Source organism: Chelmon rostratus, chromosome 7 (assembly GCF_017976325.1).
Source record: "Chelmon rostratus isolate fCheRos1 chromosome 7, fCheRos1.pri, whole genome shotgun sequence".
Lineage (NCBI taxonomy): Eukaryota > Metazoa > Chordata > Actinopteri > Chaetodontiformes > Chaetodontidae > Chelmon > Chelmon rostratus.
The window spans coordinates 28,001,252-28,021,784 of NC_055664.1; the positions used below are offsets into that span (position 1 = coordinate 28,001,252).

The 20,533-nt window shown below is 44.5% G+C and overlaps 3 protein-coding genes across 3 annotated transcripts in view; 2 read left to right on the plus strand and 1 right to left on the minus strand.

Annotated features, from left to right (window-relative positions):
- Positions 1 to 204: 204 nt before the first annotated feature.
- On the plus strand, positions 205 to 4,512 carry LOC121608915 (nuclear factor 7, ovary-like). Its single transcript, XM_041940351.1, has 2 exons — positions 205 to 311; positions 1,650 to 4,512. Exon 2 carries the CDS (start codon positions 1,652 to 1,654, stop codon positions 3,374 to 3,376), a length of 1,725 nt encoding a protein of 574 aa, XP_041796285.1. The 5' UTR covers positions 205 to 311; positions 1,650 to 1,651; the 3' UTR covers positions 3,377 to 4,512.
- On the minus strand, positions 4,422 to 14,672 carry LOC121608913 (NACHT, LRR and PYD domains-containing protein 3-like). The gene is made up of 12 exons (XM_041940349.1): positions 14,489 to 14,672; positions 14,269 to 14,296; positions 12,966 to 14,123; positions 12,380 to 12,811; positions 9,172 to 10,969; positions 8,881 to 9,054; positions 8,528 to 8,701; positions 8,264 to 8,437; positions 7,999 to 8,172; positions 7,255 to 7,428; positions 6,881 to 6,927; positions 4,422 to 5,783 (listed from the first exon to the last, which is right to left on the minus strand). Exons 3-12 carry the CDS (start codon positions 12,988 to 12,990, stop codon positions 5,257 to 5,259), a joined length of 3,699 nt encoding a protein of 1,232 aa, XP_041796283.1. The 5' UTR covers positions 12,991 to 14,123; positions 14,269 to 14,296; positions 14,489 to 14,672; the 3' UTR covers positions 4,422 to 5,256.
- Positions 14,673 to 15,844: 1,172 nt separating this feature from the next.
- timm50 (translocase of inner mitochondrial membrane 50 homolog (S. cerevisiae)) overlaps positions 15,845 to 20,533 on the plus strand; it is a 31,480-nt gene continuing 26,791 nt past the window's right edge. Inside the window, exons 1-3 of the mRNA XM_041940664.1 lie at positions 15,845 to 16,098; positions 18,066 to 18,222; positions 19,852 to 19,883. Coding sequence (XP_041796598.1) covers positions 15,886 to 16,098; positions 18,066 to 18,222; positions 19,852 to 19,883 — 402 coding nt within the window. The 5' untranslated portion in view covers positions 15,845 to 15,885. The remainder of the gene's footprint in view (positions 16,099 to 18,065; positions 18,223 to 19,851; positions 19,884 to 20,533) is intronic.

Here is a 20,533-nt window from a genome sequence, read left to right on the forward strand (position 1 = left end):
ATACAAAAAAAAAAAACATCTGTATAAAAGTCTCAAATTCACCAAAATGTTTCCAGAATTTTCCACCTTGTACAAAAATATTTTCACTTTCCAAAATGTCCTTATTCTTCAGGTCTAAACTCGTGTCGATCCTCACAAAGATAGTAGACACCGCGCGCACACACACACACACACACACACGGTAAACCCTGAGGAGGAGGAGGAGGAGGACAGGCGGTGTCCTCTCAGTCTGTCAGGAAACGAAACTGAGACACAAGACTTCTCTCCAGCTGATATTGCTGCTTCTTCACTGAGAGAAAACGTTCATCCAGGTGAGTTTGGACTTTTTTACCTCTGATTCGTTTCTCTGCGGTTCATTTTGGACACTGTGGAGTTTCACATGTTGAGTCTCTCTGCGCACCTTGATAGAAATCAACAGACATTCTCTGCGTCATTAACTTGTGTGGAATAGAAAAACATCCCAGATTTAAAAAGTGTTTTATTTGAGAATAACTAGTTGTTCTGCAGCTGTCCTCCACTCTTCATCCCTCAGCCCATTAAACTGTTTTTAGATAGGACTGCAGATTGAAAACTTTGACATGTTTAACTCCCACATTTGACCACATGACACACTCTGCTGCTACTTTCAGTGTGAAAGCTGAAAATCACACATCATGTCAATATCGCTGTGGTGGTTATTTTCTGATTCCACCTGACATAATTTACACATGAACAAAGTGCTACATGCTACATAAACTGTTTCACATACAAACTCATTTATTGAAATATATAAAACATTAACAAGGGGCCGTGTGTGTGTGTGTGTGTGTGTGTGTGTGTGTGTGTGTAGACTTAAAGCCTTTCTAACAGGATGTGTCTGTAGTGTTTCTGTGTCAGATCAGGAAGATGAATGTTTAGCCACACTAGCGACGTGGCTGTACAGACGGTGTCAGAGACAAGCAGTGAAACCAAAATGCAGGTTTTTATGGAGCCTCCCCAGGAAAGGAGAAGAGGCACAGCAAAGGGATTATTAATAAAAATTTGATCAGTGAAACAGAATTGAAGGTACAGCAAACTGAAGGGCAACAGGCCTGAGTGACTAATCTGACCTCAGCAAAGACAAAGCTGACCTAAGACAGGACACATGAGAGGAACATGTTGTATTCAGCCTGACAGTTTGTCTGTAAATCAGTATTAACCAGGCCAAACCAACAGGTGGCAATATAACGCTAACCCTAAAGGCATGCTGGCCAATCAGAAGGCTGAAAAAAGCACTTACCTGTAGGCTACCTGCAGCTAGACATTGGACCTAAAGCTGATGGGGTCTGTGTTGTGGGACCTCCATCGTGCATTCTGACACCTCTGATCCTCAGTGACAGCAGAATTTTACATTCATGTGTCAGCATGTACAAAGTCCTGTCAGAAAGGTTGATGCCTGCATTATTTTGGCTAACGCTGCTCACTCTGACGTCACGAGGGAAAACATAAGCAGGCATGCGTCACATGTCCGGGTATGTGAAGCATTTCCAGAAATTCAGGGTGGAGGCTTCAGCTCGCTGTAGTTCGGGTTGAGGGATGCCACCACAGGTGACTGCACCATAAAGAGGCACCTGTTACATCTAGTTCTGGATTCAGTCCTTCTACCCTCTCCTCTTTCTTTCCTCCTCCAGAAATGGCCTCAGCCAACATCTCCGCATCTGACGACCAGTTTTTGTGTTCGATCTGTCTGAGTGTTTTCACTGAACCCGTCTCCACTCCCTGCGGACACAACTACTGCAAGAGCTGCATCGTGGACTTCTGGACCCTCAGCGACGTCCACCAGTGTCCGCTGTGCAAGGAGAATTGTCGCACAGCCCCTGAGCTGCAAGTCAACACCGAATTCAGAGACATGTTGGAGCTTTTCAAGAGGACAAGGGTTGCAGGTGAGGACGGGGGTTCCTGTGCCAGTCCTGAGGAGGTGCCATGTGACCTCTGCCATGGTGTGAAGCGTAAGGCCCTGAAATCCTGCCTGGTTTGTTTGGCCTCTTACTGCCACATTCACATGAAACCACATCACACGGTTCAGGCCTTAAAGTGGCACGAGCTGATCAACCCTGTGGTGACCCTGGAGGACAGGGTGTGCCAGAAACACAACAAGGTGAAAGAGTTTTTCTGCAGGAGAGATGGAAGCTGTGTTTGCGTGGTGTGCTTGAGGGACGACCACGTGACGCACACAGCCGTCTCTTTGGAGGAAGAGATGAAGGAGAGGAAAACCCAGCTGACACACATGAAAAGGAGCGTCAAGCACACTCTGAACCGGAAGTGCATCTTGGCTAAGAAGATTGAAAATGCGATGATGCTGGGTCGGCAGGAAGTGGACAGAACGAAAGCAGAAACTGCCGAGGCCTTCGCCGCTCTGGCGGCCATGATCGAGACCAAAAAGGTGAAGCTGATCGAGCTGTTGGAGGAGAAGCAGAAAGCGGCCGAGCAGCAGGCCGAAGCACTCCTGAGACAACTGCAGCTGGAGATTTTCGAGAACGATCGGACCAGAACCAAGCTGGAAGAGCTCTCAAAGACCGAGGACGACTTCAGACTCCTCCAGGACCTCCCGTCCGTCCCCTCCTCTTCAAACACAAAACAGTGTTTTACAGCCAGAGTCCAACCTCTCCTGCAGGTGGAGACAGTGAGGAGCGCGTTGGCCAAGCTGGAGGAGATGCTCAACCAACAGATGGAGGATATTACCAGAGAAGTCAATCAAGCAGATCAAGAGAAGACACTCCAGGGACTGATGCCTGATGATGAGCTTGGGAAAATCCAGAAGGAATATGCAATAAATGTTACTCTGGACCCCAACACAGCACACCCATCCCTCATCCTCTCAGAGGACAGGAAACAAGTGAGGGACGGAGGCGCAAAGAGGAACGTCCCTGACAACCCCGCAAGGTTTGACAACCTCCATTTTGTCCTGGGAAATGAGGGCTTTTCCACCGGCAAGTTCTACTATGAAGTTACGCTTAAAGGGCAAACAGGATGGGAAGTCGGGGTGGCAAGAGAGTCCATCAGCAAGAAGGGTGTCAATCTGTGTCTCAGCCCTGAAAACGGATGCTGGACATTGGGGTCGTATTGGGGACGTTGCCAGGCCAACACAAACCCTCCAGTCATCCTGTCCTTGTCTCAGCAGCCCCAGAAGGTTGGAGTGTTTGTGGATTATGAAGGAGGGCTGGTTTCTTTCTACAACGTGGATACCCGGGATCTGATCTACGCCTTTACGGGATGTGTCTTTGCAGGAAGTGTACCGTTTCTGAGAAATTTACTAGCGTTCAGTGTTTACTCAGCAAAGACCAGGATCTACCCTTTATTCCGGCCAAGCTGTGAGGAGGGGAGTGACTCTGCTCCTCTGCAGATCACTCCTGTCTGATGCACCAAAGGGAAGAATAGTGATCCAGTAAGGCAGTGCCTATTTTAGAGGGATTTTTTGGCTTTTATGTGTTTTTCTTATACTTGTGGGTAAATTTCAGTGCAGATTCAGATGCCTTGTATAGCTGTCACTATTATACTACAGTCACATCTGGAGATAATGTTTAAGATTCGTGTGAAACAGACGTATACACCAAAAAAATCTCATTGGTATATAACAGACACATGATAGTGTGTACATTAATGTTCTATTATTGTTATTATGCTAATGTTCTACATATGGTTGTTGCTTATGATTAATTACTTTATCACATATTCAGAACCCATCAGACTCTGCGTGCAAGCTTTGGGGCAAAGTTATTGTCGTGTCTTGCCAAATGTACAGTCAGAGTCGGACTCTGCTGCGCCACCTAGTGGAGCGCACAGTTAATAGTTGGTCATATGCACAGTTGAATGTTTGTGTTGAAACTGATATTATGTTGGACTAATAGAGGACTGAAGAAATGGAGTTCAGGAGGAGATGAGAAGTGAAGCTCTCTACGTCATGTCTACCTGACTGTATGTCTCATTCATGTTCAGGTATGATGTTACTTGACATTCCCTTTGGTTCTTTGGATTCATTGTCTTGTTTCTTGATTTTTACATGTTTAATCAATATAGAAAGAAAAGTTGCAGCCCATCTAATTACATTTTGAAAGTTTTCACCAGAAATGAGCCATTCTGTCTGCTGGTGCCATGGGAACATTTATATTCATGTTAGTACACCGCCCTCTGCTGGTCAAGGCATGTAACGACATCTTTGTTTATTTTGAAATGGGTGCCGTTACGTCCCGTGGCCACTGGAGGACGCTGCAGAAATAATTATAAACGCTTTGATTCAATGAAAGTAAAGTGGAAAACAGGACGGTGGTGTTCTGAGCTGGTGTTTTGATATGTAACACGTGTTCCCTCATGTATGCTGTTGTTTTTATCTTTACATGTGGTTGGAGTGTAATTACAAGACTGTTTATTTTGAAATCTGATCGGCATTTGAAGGTTCAATTCAGTGAAGGATCTTGTAAATAAAGTTTATTATTTGTACAAAAGAAAAAAAATGCACACTGTGATTTCTCACTTCGATGAGATGTGGCTGTAGGGATGGTGTGTCGTTAAGTCAGCCTCGTTGTCATGCAGCATAAAGAGAGAAGTCCATCATTACACAGTGTGGTTGCACAGACAGCACTTTAATAGCAGAGCCTTCGCCCTGAGAGCATGACTAGAGCATCACAAAACCAACATCTCACAAAGCAGGTGGTGACAAAATGACCACTTTGACCGCCCAGCCATGCTTCCATCACCAGCTTTGGTGAATATTGCAAAAAGCAAACCTGCAACATCAACAATGGTATGTAAAATATGTGATGCTTCTAACAAATAAAATCCAAATAGTGTGTATGGGTTTGAAATGTGAGTGAAGAGAATTTTCTCATTAACGGAGGACAACAAGTCTCAGATCACTCCTGCAGCATGATCGAATTATTATCCAGCTGCTCGCCTTCACGTGACAGTTTACACCTGAGATGTCCGCTGTCTTTCCACAGCGACATGAGGACGATGTGCTGCAAAGCAAAATGAACAGCACAGGAAAATTATATTTTCCTCTGATGAACAACTCCAGTTTGGAGGAACTTTAGTCAAGTCATTTTGTGATCGGTCAGACTATGAGACCGGCTGGAAGCAGATGGTCTATCCGGAGCACCCAGCGTTACCATAGCGATAAACGAAAAATAAATGCCAAGGAAAAAAATATCCTGACATATTTTCCATCGGACGTTCATGCTGTGCACAGATTGAAAAAGCGTGCTAGCAGCTGTTGGCTAGCACCAGAGCTAACTCTCTTTCCTACAGCTCACACAAAGATGCCGAGCACCCAAACACCTCAGCTGTGAACCAGAGCCTGAAGGCCGGGTAGACGGGCTCGGTGAATGAGCAGTGGAAGGTGTGGAGGTGGATCAGTGTGTCAGAGGACACTGCGTAGAAGGACAGGATGCCAGCAGGCCAGTCCACGTACACTCCGACTCTGTGAGAGACAGCCGGAGAAACTTCTATCTCTGCTCCTCTGTTGTTGTGCCAGACGGAGTATTTGCATTCAGAGCAGACCAGCATCCAGGACTTGTCACTCCCGCCAAGCCAGTAGGCGACATCCTTCGCATTTCTTTTCATTCCTTTGTAAGTTACCCCCATAGACACCAACTGTCTCCACTCGACCTCCCAGTAGCAGCGACCGGTCAGGGCGTTTCGACACAGCACGTGACTCCAGAACTGTTGCTGCTGCGCTGAGAATCTCGCCCCCAGCACCTTCCTGTTGTCTTCAGACAGAACGAGGTTGATATGGGCCGTATTTGGGTCCAGTGTGAGATAACAGGCATCTGATGGAGAAAAAGACCGAGTGAGTCACGTTGCTGTGATTTGTTGATCACAAATATTTTGTGCAATATTGCACATTTTTTACTGTGCTTATATATTCTTTATCTACTGTTACATACAAACTGAGTTTTAATGAAAACTGCAGATCTGTCTGTAAACAGGGCCATCAGCGCCTTCACTGCCTGAGGAAACTGGCACACTTCCACATTGACCGAACCATTTTGTTTTATTGTTCTTTTATTGAGGCTGTTTTATCTTTTTGCACGGTGGCATGGTTCGGTCAGGCCTCAGTAGCAGAGAAGAACTCGCTGAATCAAATAGTCAGGCGGTCCAGTCGCCTGATAGTCGAACCCCAGTCTTCTCCTGCCTCCCTGTGCACTAAACAGGTACAGAGGATGGCCACATCAATCCTTAATAATGACTCCCATCCTTTACGGGGTGAATTCTGGCTCCTTTGTTCTGGACGAAGGTTTCTAGTCCCAAGGTGCAGGACACAGCGTTATAAAAACAGCTTTGTTCCTGTCGCCGTCACTGAGCTCAATAAGATACACTGACATAGCACTTTATTTATTTATTTACTGATCTCGTTATTTATCTTATTTTTCCTATTTATGTGCCCTCTTTTATCTTTTATCGTGATTTTTACTACTTTTATGTTCTTATATTTATCTTCTTGAGGTTTTTTTGTCTTTTAGTGTGTTTTATTGTTTTATCTATTCGATTTTATTAATTTTGTCCTTGTACTTATCCATGAAGCTATACTGAGTCACTTTGATCAAGTACCAATTGGTTTGATGTGTGTTTTGTTTGTATGTGGTTTGCTGTGAATCACTCTCTGCAAAACAAATCTACCCTCGGGTATAAATAAAGTAACCTTGAACCTTGAATACTGTGCAACAGTAGACTAGAAATGTGCTATATTTAACATGTTTCTAATATGTACTTATTCACTTTTAATTCCACTAAACGCTCTATGATAAGACATCAGCAGCAGATAATTAATCAAAACAGTAAGGTTTGATAAAATACTGCCACTGCAGGTGCTTTCCAATAAAAACTTGGCTGTTTTCTCAAATTAAAGAATAAAAATTCTACTTACACTTCCTCAAATGTGGTTTCAGCCTGTGGGCTCCTCCGTTGTCCACCCTGAGGTGAGGAGCAAACAATGTCAGACACGACATCCTTCTTCATCACAGAAACATGAGCGTGTTTGGTTTCTGTCAGTTATTTTTATTAAACTGTTATAATGCAAAGATGTGTTCAAACTGCATCGGTTACTCCCGGTTATCACCAGTTAACACGAGTCAAGGCTTCACTGAACATAAAAGACATGAACTTCAGGTGCCAATATCAGTATTTCCAACAAATAATCACAACTGATTACAACAGCATTCCAAATATATGGTTTGACAAATACAGTTCCCAAACGTGACGCTTCTTTAGATGTTACCTCTGCATGACAGCTCTGCATACCTGAGAGTCTTCAGTCTGCAGAGTTGGTCCTCCAGTCCAGCAGACAGCAGCATCACTCCTGAGTCTCCCAGATGGTTGTAGCTCAGGTCCAGCTCTCTGAGGTAGAAGGGGTTGGTGCTCAGAGCCGAAGCAAGAGAAGCACAGCCGACTTCTGTAACCTGACAGCCCGAGAGACTGCAAACAAACACCCAGAGCATGTGTTTACTGCGCAGTCAAATGTTAAAAAGGCGGAACTGAAAATGTCTTAAAGGAGTCGACACAAGCGGCTTCAACACACAACACAGACTATGACAAAATATTTAACTTGCACACAGAAGAATGGCCAAGAGTGAGTTATGAGAGGGGCTGGTGAGGTTGATCTAATGTGGAGAGCGGCACTAAAGGTGGTGGTAGACCTAACCTAAGTGGTGTTGATGTCTATACCTAACCAAACTCTGACCGTTTCACCACATTAACCACATGTTAGAAAGGCTTCTGGCAGGAGGGCTCGCTCTGATCGTCTAATATTGATGCGGACAGGTAAACGGTGGAGTTAGTTGAAAGCCTGGTGCATCTAATACAGACATTAAAAGGTGCCTCGCTGTTAAAATTTTGTATTGGTCTCAAAGTTAAAATAAACTTCACATTCACAGGCCAAATGTTCAGGTGTGCCTCGGAGTCTGTCCTCTGTCATTTCTGAGCTGAATGTTTCAGAGGAGTTGGGATGTGTTTATAGATGAACTGTTCAGTTTGAGGAATTGTGACCTGAGAGTTTTCAGCCGACAGTGAGGACGTCCCAGCTCAGCACAGAGCTGCATGACTCCTGAATCTTGCAGGTCGTTGTTACTTGGATCCAGCACTCTCAGCCGAGAGGATTTAGATCTGAGGACTGAAGCCAGAGCTCCACAGCTTTTCTCTGACAAACCACAGCAACTCAGCCTGAAGAAATTCATTATTATCAGTGATAACACGGACACAAATGAATCAGCATGCAATACTGGAGCAACAACACTGCATAGCCTCAGCTGACCTGAGAGTTTCCAGTTTACAGTGTGGACTCTGAAGTCCAGGAGAGATTAGCCTCACTCCTGAATCCCCCAGATGGTTGATACTCAGGTCCAGCTCTCTCAGACTGGAGGACCCAGAGCTGAGAACTGAAGCCAGAAATCCACAGCTTCTCTCTGACAGATTGCAGTCAATCAGCCTGAAGGAGCAGAAATTAAAGCTGTCTGTTACACGTATCCACGAGAGGCTTTTTTAGCAGTACAGACAGCAATATGAGGAAAAATCTCACCCGAGACTTTCCAGTTTACAGAGTGGACTGCCCAGTCCAGCAGACAGCAGCTTCACTCCTGAATCCTGCAGGTTGTTGTAATTCAGGTACAGTTTTCTCAGACTAGAGAACTCTGAGCTGAGGACTGATGACAGCTTCTGACAGCATTTCTCTGTGAGGCTGCTTTGATTCAACCTAAAATTGAAATGAAACACTCTTTCCTTCCTCTCTTCTCTCTCAACAGCCACAAAAAGGTGGAATACAGCATTTCAATCACAGTGGTTATGCAATACAGAAGATTTACAACAACAACACTAAATATAGCACAAAGACAAGACAATCAGTGCACAGAGTTACGCTATTTAAAATCTAACCTTAGGGCTTCCAGTCTACAGTTTGAACTCTCCAGTCCAGGGCAGAGCAACATCACTCCTGAATCCTGCAGGTCATTGTTACTCAGGTCTAGCTCCGTCAAACTGCAGGACTGGGAGCTGAAAACTGTTCCCAGGACGGCACAGCTTCTCTCTGACAGGTTACAGCCACTCAGCCTGAAGAAGATATGATGAGGATAAAACATAACAGTGGAAAAGTCATCAAATGTATTATTCATGTGTCTACAGTACATATAGTGTGTAATGTACATATTTATTTAACTGTGCGCCTACAGAGATTTGTGGGAGGATCTGACCACTGGCAGCAGTCTTAGAAAGCCCTCCTCTGAAGGAGAATATTTCTTCAGGTCAAACACACCCAGATCTTTTTCTGATGACAGTAGGATGAAGACCAGAGCTGACCAATGAGCAGGAGAGAGATTGTCTGTGAGGCGACGGCCTGAAGCCAGGTACGGTTGGATCTCCTCCAGCAAAGAATGGTCCTTCAGCTCATTCAGGCAGTGGAACAGATTGATGCTTCTCTGTGGAGAGAGATTCTTCCTCATCATCTTCTTGATGTACTGGACTGTTTTCTGGTTGGCGTGCGAGTTGCTTCCTTTATGTTTTGGCAGACCTTGTAGAAGAACCTGATTGGTTTCTAGTGAGAGACCCAGCAGGAAGCGGAGGAAGAGGTCCAAGTGTCCATTTGGACTCTGCAAGGCCTTGTCCACAGCATTCTGGTAGAGGTTTGTGCATCTATCCATGAATAGTTCAGACCACTTGGACTTTGATTGCACCTGAGAAAACAGATCGACACCATAGTTGACGAAAGTCAGATGGACATGAAGAGCAGCCAGAAACTCCTGCACACTCAGGTGGACGAAGCAGAACACCTTGTCCTGGTACAGTCCCCTCTCCTCTTTAAAGATCTGTGTGAACACTCGTGAGTACACTGAGGCCGCTCTGATATCGATGCCACACTCTGCCAGGTCGGATTCATAGAAGATCAGGTTTCCTTTCAGTAGCTGTTCAAAAGCCAGTTTCCCCAGAGACACGATCATCTCCATGGTCTCTGGAGTCCACTGTGGATCCGTCTCAGCTCTTCCATCATACTTGACAGTCTTCAGTTTGGACTGAACCGACAGGAAGTTGATGTACATCTCAGTCAGGGTCTTGGGCAGCTCTCCTCCCTCTCTGGTCTTCAACAGATCATCCAGAACTGTCGCAGTGATCCAGCAGAAGACCGGGATGTGGCACATGATCTGGAGGCTTCGTGTTGTCTCCATATGGGACATGATTCTGCTGGCCTGCTCCACATCTTTGAATCTCTTCTTGAAGTACTCTTCCTTCTGTCGGTCAGTGAACCCTCTGACCTCTGTCACCATGTCGACACACTCAGGAGGGATCTGATTGGCTGCCGCAGGTCGTGTGGTTATCCAGATGCGAGCAGAGGGAAGCAGTTTCCCCCCGATGAGGTTTGTCAGCAGCACATCCAGTGAAGTTGACTTTGTGACATCAGTCAGGGTTTTGTTGTGGTGGAAGTCCAGAGGAAGCCGACACTCATCCAGACCGTCAAAGATGAACACAACCTGGGGCTTGTCATAGCTGTAGGCTCCTACTTCCTTGGTTTCAGTGAAGAAGTGATGAAGAAGTTTCATCAAGCTATACTTCTTCCCCTTCAGCACATTCAGCTCTCGGAAAGTGAAGGGAAACGTGAAATGTACGTCCTGGTTAGCTTTGTCTTCAGCCCAGTCCAGAGTGAACTTCTGTGTTAAGACTGTTTTCCCAATGCCGGCCACTCCCTTGGTCATCACTGTTCTGATTGGTTGACTTCTTCCAGGTGAGGGTTTAAAGATGTCTTCACATCTGATTGTTTCTTCTGGTGTGGCTGTTTTCCTGGATGCTGTTTCAATCTGTCTGAACTCATGTTCATCGCTGGCCTCTGCAGTCCCCCCCTCTGTGATGGAGAGCTCTGTGTAGATCTGGTTCAGAGGGGCCGGGTTTCCCGCTTTAGCGATCGCCTCAAACGCACACTGAAACTTCTTCTTCAGATTAGACTTGAGTTTTCGCTGGCAGATGACGGCTTGAATTTCTGAATGAACAAACAACAACATCAGTGGGAGGACGGTACAGATCAGATGGAAAAAGTTATGGAATGAACTGTACATTCTTGACATGTGGGAAACGTATATGCATTGGGTCATATGTTCATTTCTCACAGGGGGTGGCCCTAACCCAAACCTTATATCAACTATATCTGTAGTCATGTCACCCCGAAAATATTTTGTTGCAGAGGTGGTTTGGTCTGGTGGTCTATTTTAGATCTAAGATCATAGAAATATTACAGAAATGCTACAGGCAGCAGTGTGTCTCTATGATCCTCTCGCTCTTGCACAATTACACGTTGCAACTTGTCATTTTGGGCCTGAAGGCTACAATACACGGTATAGAATTGAGCATTTATAATATATTTTAGAGAATATTATAGATATAATACACAGCAGAGTTAGGCTACTGATATGTCAGAGTATAGTATTGAGTATATGTAACAGAACAAGCTAACCTCTTACATGCTTTCAACCACATTTCATTCACATCCGATACCAAAAACCTTTAAACAATGCGGGGTTATGATTCATGTGAGGCAGCTGAGGAAGATTGTAATTTGTTTGGAGGATTGGGTAAGTGCTGGCAACATGCTGTATGCACAAGTGTAGTATCTGTCTTAGCTAGGTTAGCTTGGCTATATTACATTAAAGCCATATACTCGACACTTTAGCGGCCATTACCGCAGTGAAATAATTTTTTTTAATCTACAAGAACCATGCAGATTTGGGATTTGGATTTGCTCATTTAGTATTTGATATGGAGATGTATACACCTTGTCGGACAAATGCTTACATTTATGAGAGGTTGTAAAAATGCATCTTTTGCATTTCCCCACTGTTCGCTGGCCTGTTCCTGTTAGATCTGTCACGTCTCGTCGTATCTGTTAATGTGTTTTGTTCACGAGCGTCATGTCTTGTCTTATACCTCCTGTTTTATTGTGAAACCCTAACTCTCCTCTCGTTTAAGGCCCTTGTCTCCACCTGTTTCTTGTTACCTTGTGTATATATAGTCCGCGTCTCCCTTTGTCCTGTGCCAGATTGTCTCGTGCCATGTCATGTACCAGCCTTGATCTATCTAGCTTTCTATGATTCTTGCCTGCCTTTTTACCTTGAAAGTCTTGTAAGTAGTCTAGCATTGAGTTATTTGTTACTTTGTTATCGAGCCATTTTGAGCCATTGAGAGTTTTTGTTCTTTGCCAACCAATTTATCCTTAGCGCTTTTGTTTGTACTTTGTTGCCTTACCAAGCCTGTATTGTGGTGAATTATCCTGAGCGACTTTTGTTAAATAAATTATTCCTTTTTTGAAACCTCGCTGTGGTGTCTGGAGTCTGTATTCCTTGAGTCCTGAAACCTCGGGCCTCCGGGCTTGTCAAGATCATGTTAAAGTGCTTACTGCTCTGCAGAGAATCGGCCAGCTCCTCCTGCTTCATGCCCCTCATGAAGTGCAGCGCGATCTTCAGAAACGCCGCTCTGCTGTTCCTCTTCTGCTTTTCGGCCTTACTTTCTCCCACCTCCTCATCCTCCCTATTAACCTCGAAGCATTCTGGGTAATCTGGACTCAAAGCCCTCTGAATCATCTTCAGCTCCTTCCTCACAAAGGTGACAATGCTCTCCTCAAGCAACTGGAAGGGGAAGGTATACAAATTAAACACTGACTTCAAAGACAAAAATGCAACATCCAAGTAATGCCACTCATTAAACAGTGCTGCATGAAGGCTCGGAGCAGACCGGCTGTTTTCCTTTGGTTTTAGGAAAGGTGTGTTTTCATTCACATACACTAAATATGGAGTCCAGGTCTGGTTGATGCTTCTTGTCCTGAAGGTTCCTGTGGAGGGAATATGATGAATAACGTGTTGTAACTTACTCATATAATGTTGAAAGAGAAAATAAATGAACAGAATCTCAAATATAAATTCTATGACTGAGAGTCTGACAGCTATAAAATGATTTTCTGTGGATTGTCACTTTTAAATCACAACCTCTGTCCAGAAGGAGGGCGTCCATCTTTGAATGTGAGAGGTTCAGACTGTGACTGGTCACAGTTCATGAACACAAAGCTGGGTTCACAGGATTTTGGTCTCTCCTGATGGATCCTGAGAGAGACAGAATGAACATGCACAATCTCATGGAGCAAGCCAGAAAGTCAGGGTGTGGAGGTCGTGGTGGTGGAGCGCTGAAAAACACATCCAACTTTAATGGAGAAGACCAGAGTTTGCATCCTGTCGATTGACACTCTCAGTTACCCAACAGGCATCATACCTTTACAGTAAAGTTCATTTGCCATAACCTTAAAGCAGCTAGAATCAATATTTTCATGTTAACAATGGGTCACATGATGTCTTGCAATGGATCATCATGACAAACTCATTGAAAATGATCATCAGATTCTGCAGTTCGTCTCAGATCTACCGAGCCTTTGAGCATCTTTCAGCTGATTGTTTCGGTGCTTCCAGCAGCTTTTGTTAGCACGCTAGGTCTGATGAAGCCACTTTACACTATCGATTCAACACAGCAGACAGACACAGTCAGAGACCAGCTGGTGAAGAAGAGGAACATCAGCCACTGAAGAGCCAGATGTTTTTCTCAGGAGCGGGTGAAGACATAATAAATTTAAATGAGAGTAAATATTAGACTTAGATTCATCTGAAGAACAGAAACACAGCTCTGAATGAATTCTAGTACTTCATATCTGCTGATTGTATAAATAACCAACTGTTCTCTCAGGTCAGTGTTGTGTTTACAACTTGTTTCTGCCTCCCCCAAGTGGCAACAACAGTTATTACAAGTTTAACCACACCTGAAACTTTTGGTTCTTTTTTTGTCATTTGGTTTGGCAGAATGGACCAACACAAACATTCTCAGCAGGTGAAAGGGTTCAGGTAAGAGAGGACGCCGTCACTTCAGGATGCCAGGAATGTGCAAATGAATGTGCAAAAACCAGCATAACCAGACTAGACCGTGATGTCACCTGAGCTCTGAGAAGCAAATCCTTTCAGCACATGACAAATCAGCCTGAAATCCTTCCCCTTTTCAGTAGAGTGGGTCCGTCTTTGAAAGCAATAGGATGATGCATAGATCGATTACTCTTCAATGACACAGAGCTGAGTTCAGGGGAGTCCGGTCTCTTGTGCTGGACCCTGATTAAAAGAGGGAAGTGATTTTTTGTGTGTTTCTTGCAGTTTACTAACCCGTTTAATAAGAAACTGAAGCCTCCCTCTGTTTAAACCTGCTGTCAGTAACACACAGTCCGCTGTAACTAAAACATAAATGACTGCTCTGTACCTTTTCCTGTGGGAGCTTCGTGCTACACCTGAAAGTAGAGAAAGAGAGTGTGTTAGCTCCTGCACAGTTAACACAAGAGTCTTTGTTTCTGGATTGAGGATTATGTGAATTATTAATTATGGTGTCATAGAGGTTATTCTACTCAAAAAGAACAAAAAGTTATTGATGAAAGGAGAAAGTATGTCAGAGATTTCTCTCATTTAAAGACAGTGAGTCTTACTCGAGTTGTTTCCTTTAACGTCCGTCATCCCAGCAGCTCAGCTGGTGTGTCCCGAAGAGCTCTGACTGGAAAAACTGCTTCACGATGTTCTTGAAGGGATGATGTATCTGGTTGAATAAACGCTAAATCCACAATCGGTAAATGAGACGCTGCTTATCTCCTGTATGAGTCTTCTGTGTCTGTAAGTAACTTCAAACTCTGAACCAGTCGATCAAGTCTGATGAGTCACTGGAAGAGAACACAAATTAGGTGATTTCAGGTGGTGAACTTCATCCCCAGTGACCACGAAGAGGTAAATAAGCTGCAAGTGCAGTGTCCTAATACTGCAGTGTACCCTCTTTTGATATGATTCTCCCATTTAATTAACTGTGAACTATCGTATCAGCCTGAGGAGTCAGAAGCCACTCTATGAGGCTTAAAAAAAACATTATCACAAAACTGAAAGAGACAGATGGAAAATCAGTAAATCCTAATATTAAAAAACTTCAAAAAGTACACGTCTCCAAGGACATTATTCTCAGTGCCACACCTGAAAAACACAGACTGTGCACAAGCATACAGAAAACTTAACAAAATGAGTCGATTTAAACTCCCCTTTCACAGCAGATACACACAGTGTCCAGGTGAGTTCATGTAAGGGAGAATTAAAAGAATAACATAAAAAGAAATTACAGCACTCAGAGGCAGCACAGTGCCGACGCTGCACATTCACAGATAACTGACAGACTGAATTTGAACCTCTTTTTCTCAAAGTTATGTTCATTGTATTTTATTACTTATTGGAACTTTAGCATGTGTGCATGTGTTTTAAGCAACAACTTAATTTGTGCATTAGTCTTCCAAATGTGGCTGCAAGAGTTATGAAAACTGATGTCCAACAGGTCATATCCTCGGAAATCTGAGAGATATCTCAAAAAAACAATTTATGCACATATTATTAGATTATCTGGATCCAAATTTAGCAAATATCCAGAAAAAAAATGTGAGCTTAGTAAAATCTGTTCTGGTGGAAATGGGTGATAGCTCACGAGTTGTGCCAAAATGTACAGTTACAGCGCTTATAATATTCATATCTGATAATGATTTCCTGTGTTAACATTAACGTTGTTTCGCTTCAGAATGGTTCAGTTTTCTTGTTTTGCTACAGGTGAAATAATTGACCAGACTTTGGGCGCTTTGCCATCAACCATCATGGCAGTTTTGTGTTGCAATCGAAGGTCAGACTCGTTCTTGCTTCTGATTGGGCCGGACGCTCTACTGCCCGCCCTCCTCCCTCTCCATGTGGCCTCTAGCTGCTCTCAGCGCGCCCCCTGCCTGTCACTCAAACCGACCCGAGCCAATCGGGTGCTTTTGTCCTTTTCACGTACGTTAGCCGGCAGCTAGTGCTACTATCCAACATGTCGGCTACGTCTGTGTTCCCCATGTGTGTGCGAGCGAGCCGGGGCCTGATGAGGCTCAGGAGCGGGGCGGTGGGTGTCTCTTCCCCGGCCGTGGTGGACATCGTCCGGACACTCTCCACGGACAAGCCGCCGGCCGGAACGGGCAGTGCGACGGGCGGACTGGCTCAGGCTATCCTCCAGGAGAGACTCCAGCAACAGCAGCAGAGTCAGGTGAGGCGACTAGCCTGCTTATGTGCGCTCGATTTGTGTAACGCATCAGCAGTCGGTGATGTTGGCGGGGAAGGCGAATACGTTGCAGATCGAGGGTTTGGCCGTGTGACCCCACCCACGCGAGTTGTCCTTGTAAACCAAATTGAAGCCACTTTTCTGACATTTCTAACCTTAGGTTAGGCTGAAAGCTAGCTTATATCTACATATTTAGCAGAGACAGAGAGTGGCAGACTGTGTTTGTTGTATGTCATTTGTCACGACTAAGGTGACCTTCAGAACTGCGACATTTCTGCTCCTCACTGCGTGTGTCTCGCGGTGTGCTCAATGAATGAACCTGAAACTGTAGTAGCTAACAGGTTAGCTAGCCTGTGTTAGCATGCGTTTTTACAGGGACTGCTAGGTTGACCGTCTCTCAGTAACGTTAGTAAGAAACACGCTAGTATAACAGTCATTTCCTGAGCTCACTCGTTATATTTTCCATCAAAGTAGTGTATAAATTCGTGTGTGGTCTGTCTCTCTGGCTAGCTGTGACAGCTAGCATGTAGTTAGCATCAGCTCTGTCCCTCAGTGCCTGCTGCTGTGAGCTGTGTCTCGTGTTTCCGCCTCGCTGTAACGTTGAGGTTCAATCAGCTCTTCACAGACACACACACACACACACACACACTCACACTAACACACTGAACCAAGTGTGTCGGACAAGGACTTCGTGTTATCTGTGGCAGCTGTTGGATAAACGGCGTCAACAGCCAAGGTTTGTTCGTTTTGAAGGTCAGAGCACACCGCCGCCTCCTCGCGCTCACTACAACCTTCCCCGAAAGCCAAATCCGTAGCACACACACCGTGACACACCTGACGTGTTGCTGATTTTTCAGGCAAATTCCTGCTCGTGCAGACTGAAGCTGGAAAAATAACTGACAGCAGCACTGACCTGAACATTTCTGTGTTGCGCAATAATTTAAATGAGCCACAAATTGTCAACATGTGACCTTTTGCTTGAAGAAGATTTTAGCTGTGGACCAGTTCTTTGTCAAACAGTTGATCAGTGAGCTGGCAGAAAAATAAGAAGTCCTTCAGAGTTCAAGCACACAGCTGCAGGGCGATGAAGAGTTGTCCATCTTACACACCAGAGAGGGGTCAATGAGGCAAAGCTGCTTTTTCAGTACAAAAGGAAATTTAGCCGTGGATGTATTGGAAGCAGCAGACTGGCTTTGAAATGAGTGTAATCCGTAAAGAGGAGGAGATTTAGATAAAATGTGTTTTGAAAAAATCCATCATTTGCTGATTTGTTTTGAAAATTGGAGGTTAAAGCTTTAATCCACTAATGATGAGATTTTTATTTGCTAAAGAAAATCTTGAAAATTTGGCTGTAATATTTTATGTTTTGTGTTCAGGATTTCAAATTCAGTTATTTTCTTTTTTAAAAGACGATGGTGATGTTGTATCGTGTCTTAATATCTTGCCGCACTTAAAGAAACGTGAAACAACCCTGGTGCAGGTGAGACAGCTGGAATCGCTTAGTGAACAAACCCTGATCTACTGGAGGAGAGTCCTGCGACATGTTTTGCTTTTGATGAATGCACTGAAGCTCATTGTGGTCTGCAGCTCGCAGCATTTGTGTTCTGAGGAGCAGAAAATATGAAGTGACATGTCCCTCCCTCTCTTCATCATTGGATATTTGTCGAGTGAGATCAGAAGATCAGACTTACTCTGGTATTTTGACTTGTAGATTTTTGACACGTCGGTGTTACAATACAAAAAAAAAAAAAATCAAGATATCACTTCCTGCTTCTGGAAGTTTTGATTGGACAGTAGGTGAGTAGATAAGGTGGTGATCTGATCTGATTGGCGTCAGTGTAATCAGGTAATACTCAATCCTCGGTTCAGTCCAGTCTGTGATCAGCACAACAATAATTCGCTGACATTATGGGATTAATGATGGTGAAATTAAAATTTTTGTGTCTGTGCAGGGCCAGCCTCCTCCTGAAGGAGGCGAGGGTGACAAGGATGGAGAAAAGGCAGAGGACAAGAAGCAGAAGGAGAACACGGCCTACGCTAAGAAGATGGTTCTACGGCTGGCGGGGCTCATGGGGCTCGGCGGGGCGTTCGGCGTGGTCTACATATTCGGTGAGTGTCAAGCTTGAGAATCAGTGTCTGCTGTTACCTGTAACCGCTCACCAGACAGATCATTTTCCAAAAAACAAAGAGTATTCAGGTTTTGTCTCGGGGCTGAAGTGAAAACACTGAGAATTTGTGCAAACAAAGGAGCATTGCAGGTCAGATAAACACTCACCATCACGCTGTCAGGGGTGCAACGGGAATCATCAAAATAAGTATTAACAATTAATCAGTAATCACAATAATCATTAATTGCAACCCTGCTTGCTTGATGGAACTCTCTGTGAGAGTAAGTGGGATTATGGCTGAGCTGAAACTTGATCAGAAGCCCCCTTCCCTCCCCTGAAGATGTTGTAAACATCGGGTGTGATTGGTTTATCGCCCCCCCAGCTTCCTGTTTACGGGCACAGCCCACAGGTGGGTGGAGCTAGCGGCTGTCAGTCAGAGGTGAGCAGCAGAGAAGGGTCAGACTGAGAACGTTAAAGAGGCTTAATTCATCAGTTTGTCAGGCAGAAAATACGCGAGTGGAGTTTGAGGCAGCGAAGAGAAGCGCACTCACATTTGAAGTAAGTAAACAGCTTCTCTCAGGAGCTCAGGGGGCGAGCTGGCGTTCAGCAGCGGTCGGTCAAGAACAGTCACCACAGCAGCGACTGGCTGCGTCATCTGAGGGCTTCATGAAGTCACCGCTGCTGTTATTCTGGGACGAGGCCACATTTGGATCCTCTGTTTTTTGCTGTGTGATGTTGAGAGAGGAGCAGGCGGTCTGATCAGAGGTTGGCTCTGACTCCTCTGCAGCCACAGAGTCTGCAGAGGAGCGAGTGGTGGCACGATGGATGGAGCACGCAGAACATGGATGGATACCCGTTGTTTTATTATTTCAGAAACTACTTTGGAAGCTTTGGAAGTGCAAGATGCCACATATTTACCATCCTTTTAACAATTTCTCCCACGTTTTCCTCATCTCGTCTGAATCATGGAATAATTCTGTTGCACATTTGGAATACTGAATCGGAATACGTTCTTCCTTTATATGGAGTTTAATCACGTTTCTGCCATGTGGATTAGCCCCTTTGACATATTCTGGAGAATCTGGAATATAACGAGAAAATATGCACGTCTGCACCTTTCTGTGTGGTTTCCTGCAGATAGGTTTGTTAAACGCTTTGTTTTTTTCCTGTTGTCAGAAGATTTGGGTGACGTGCAGATAATATTTGCACAAGAGTCTGGGAATGAAATCTCTCCTCTCTGACCTCTTTCATGCTGTTTCTTAATGCTACAGTGCAATGCACGAAACTGAGTGTGACTGCGTATGATTTCTGCCTTTATTGAGGCTGCAGCTGATAATTATTTCATTTAAGTATTTTTTCAATGAATCGCTGAGGTTAGAATATTTACAAAAATAGTGAGAAGTACCCATCAAATGTTCTTGGTGACTGAGGTGAGGTCTTCAGATGTCCTGCTGCAAATGTGTGTCAGGCGTTTGATGACAGCTGTCACTTTACAGTTTTTAATACTCGACTGGTACTAAACTACAACAATACTACAGTCATTACAGCTTGTGGTTTATGAGCTTGTCTTGTCTAAATGTCATAGAAACGGCTTCCACACAGGTGATAAACTGTTGTCTTTCTCTTTTAGGCACCAATTCAGTGGATGAAAAAGGAAACACGGTAAGTTTTATTGACACACACACACACACACACACACACACACACACACACACTCTGCCCACCTTACCAAGCTGTCAGTGCCTGTGTTTCATGGTGGTGGTGTCCACACAGTGAGGACACCTCGACCCATCTGTTCAGGCTCAGATGGGGTCTTGTCGTGTGTGGCGGTTTGAGTCGGCACACTTCAGCGCTCCGCTGTGAATTTCAGCCGTCTTTTCTGTTTGTCGCGTCCTTTTGATGTGCGGTGGTGTTTCTCTCACCTCACAGGTAGGAGATCCTCTTCCTGTTGTATAGGATGCTGTAAAGGGCTCAGGGTGGACACCGCTATGAATTAGTATCGGTGTTAATTTTGACCCGTTGAGTGCTCATTTTGTTCGACCAAAAGAAAAAAGATGAAGTTGTCCAAAGAGTCGACATCATCAGGCTGCGCCAGTGAATCTTCTGGAAGACGTGAGAGCTCAAGCAGCTTTGTTAGGAAACCAAGAAATGGCTGAAAGTGAAAGCTGAAAGAAGAGTTGGTGGAAAAAGTCCATTATATGGATGTGGTTCAGGTTTAAAAGGTCAGTCAACGGGATGTGTTTCTCAGACAGGGAAGTTACTTTTTTCTATTTATTAGTGCAGTTGTGCTCAATGAATGTTCTTAAAATACG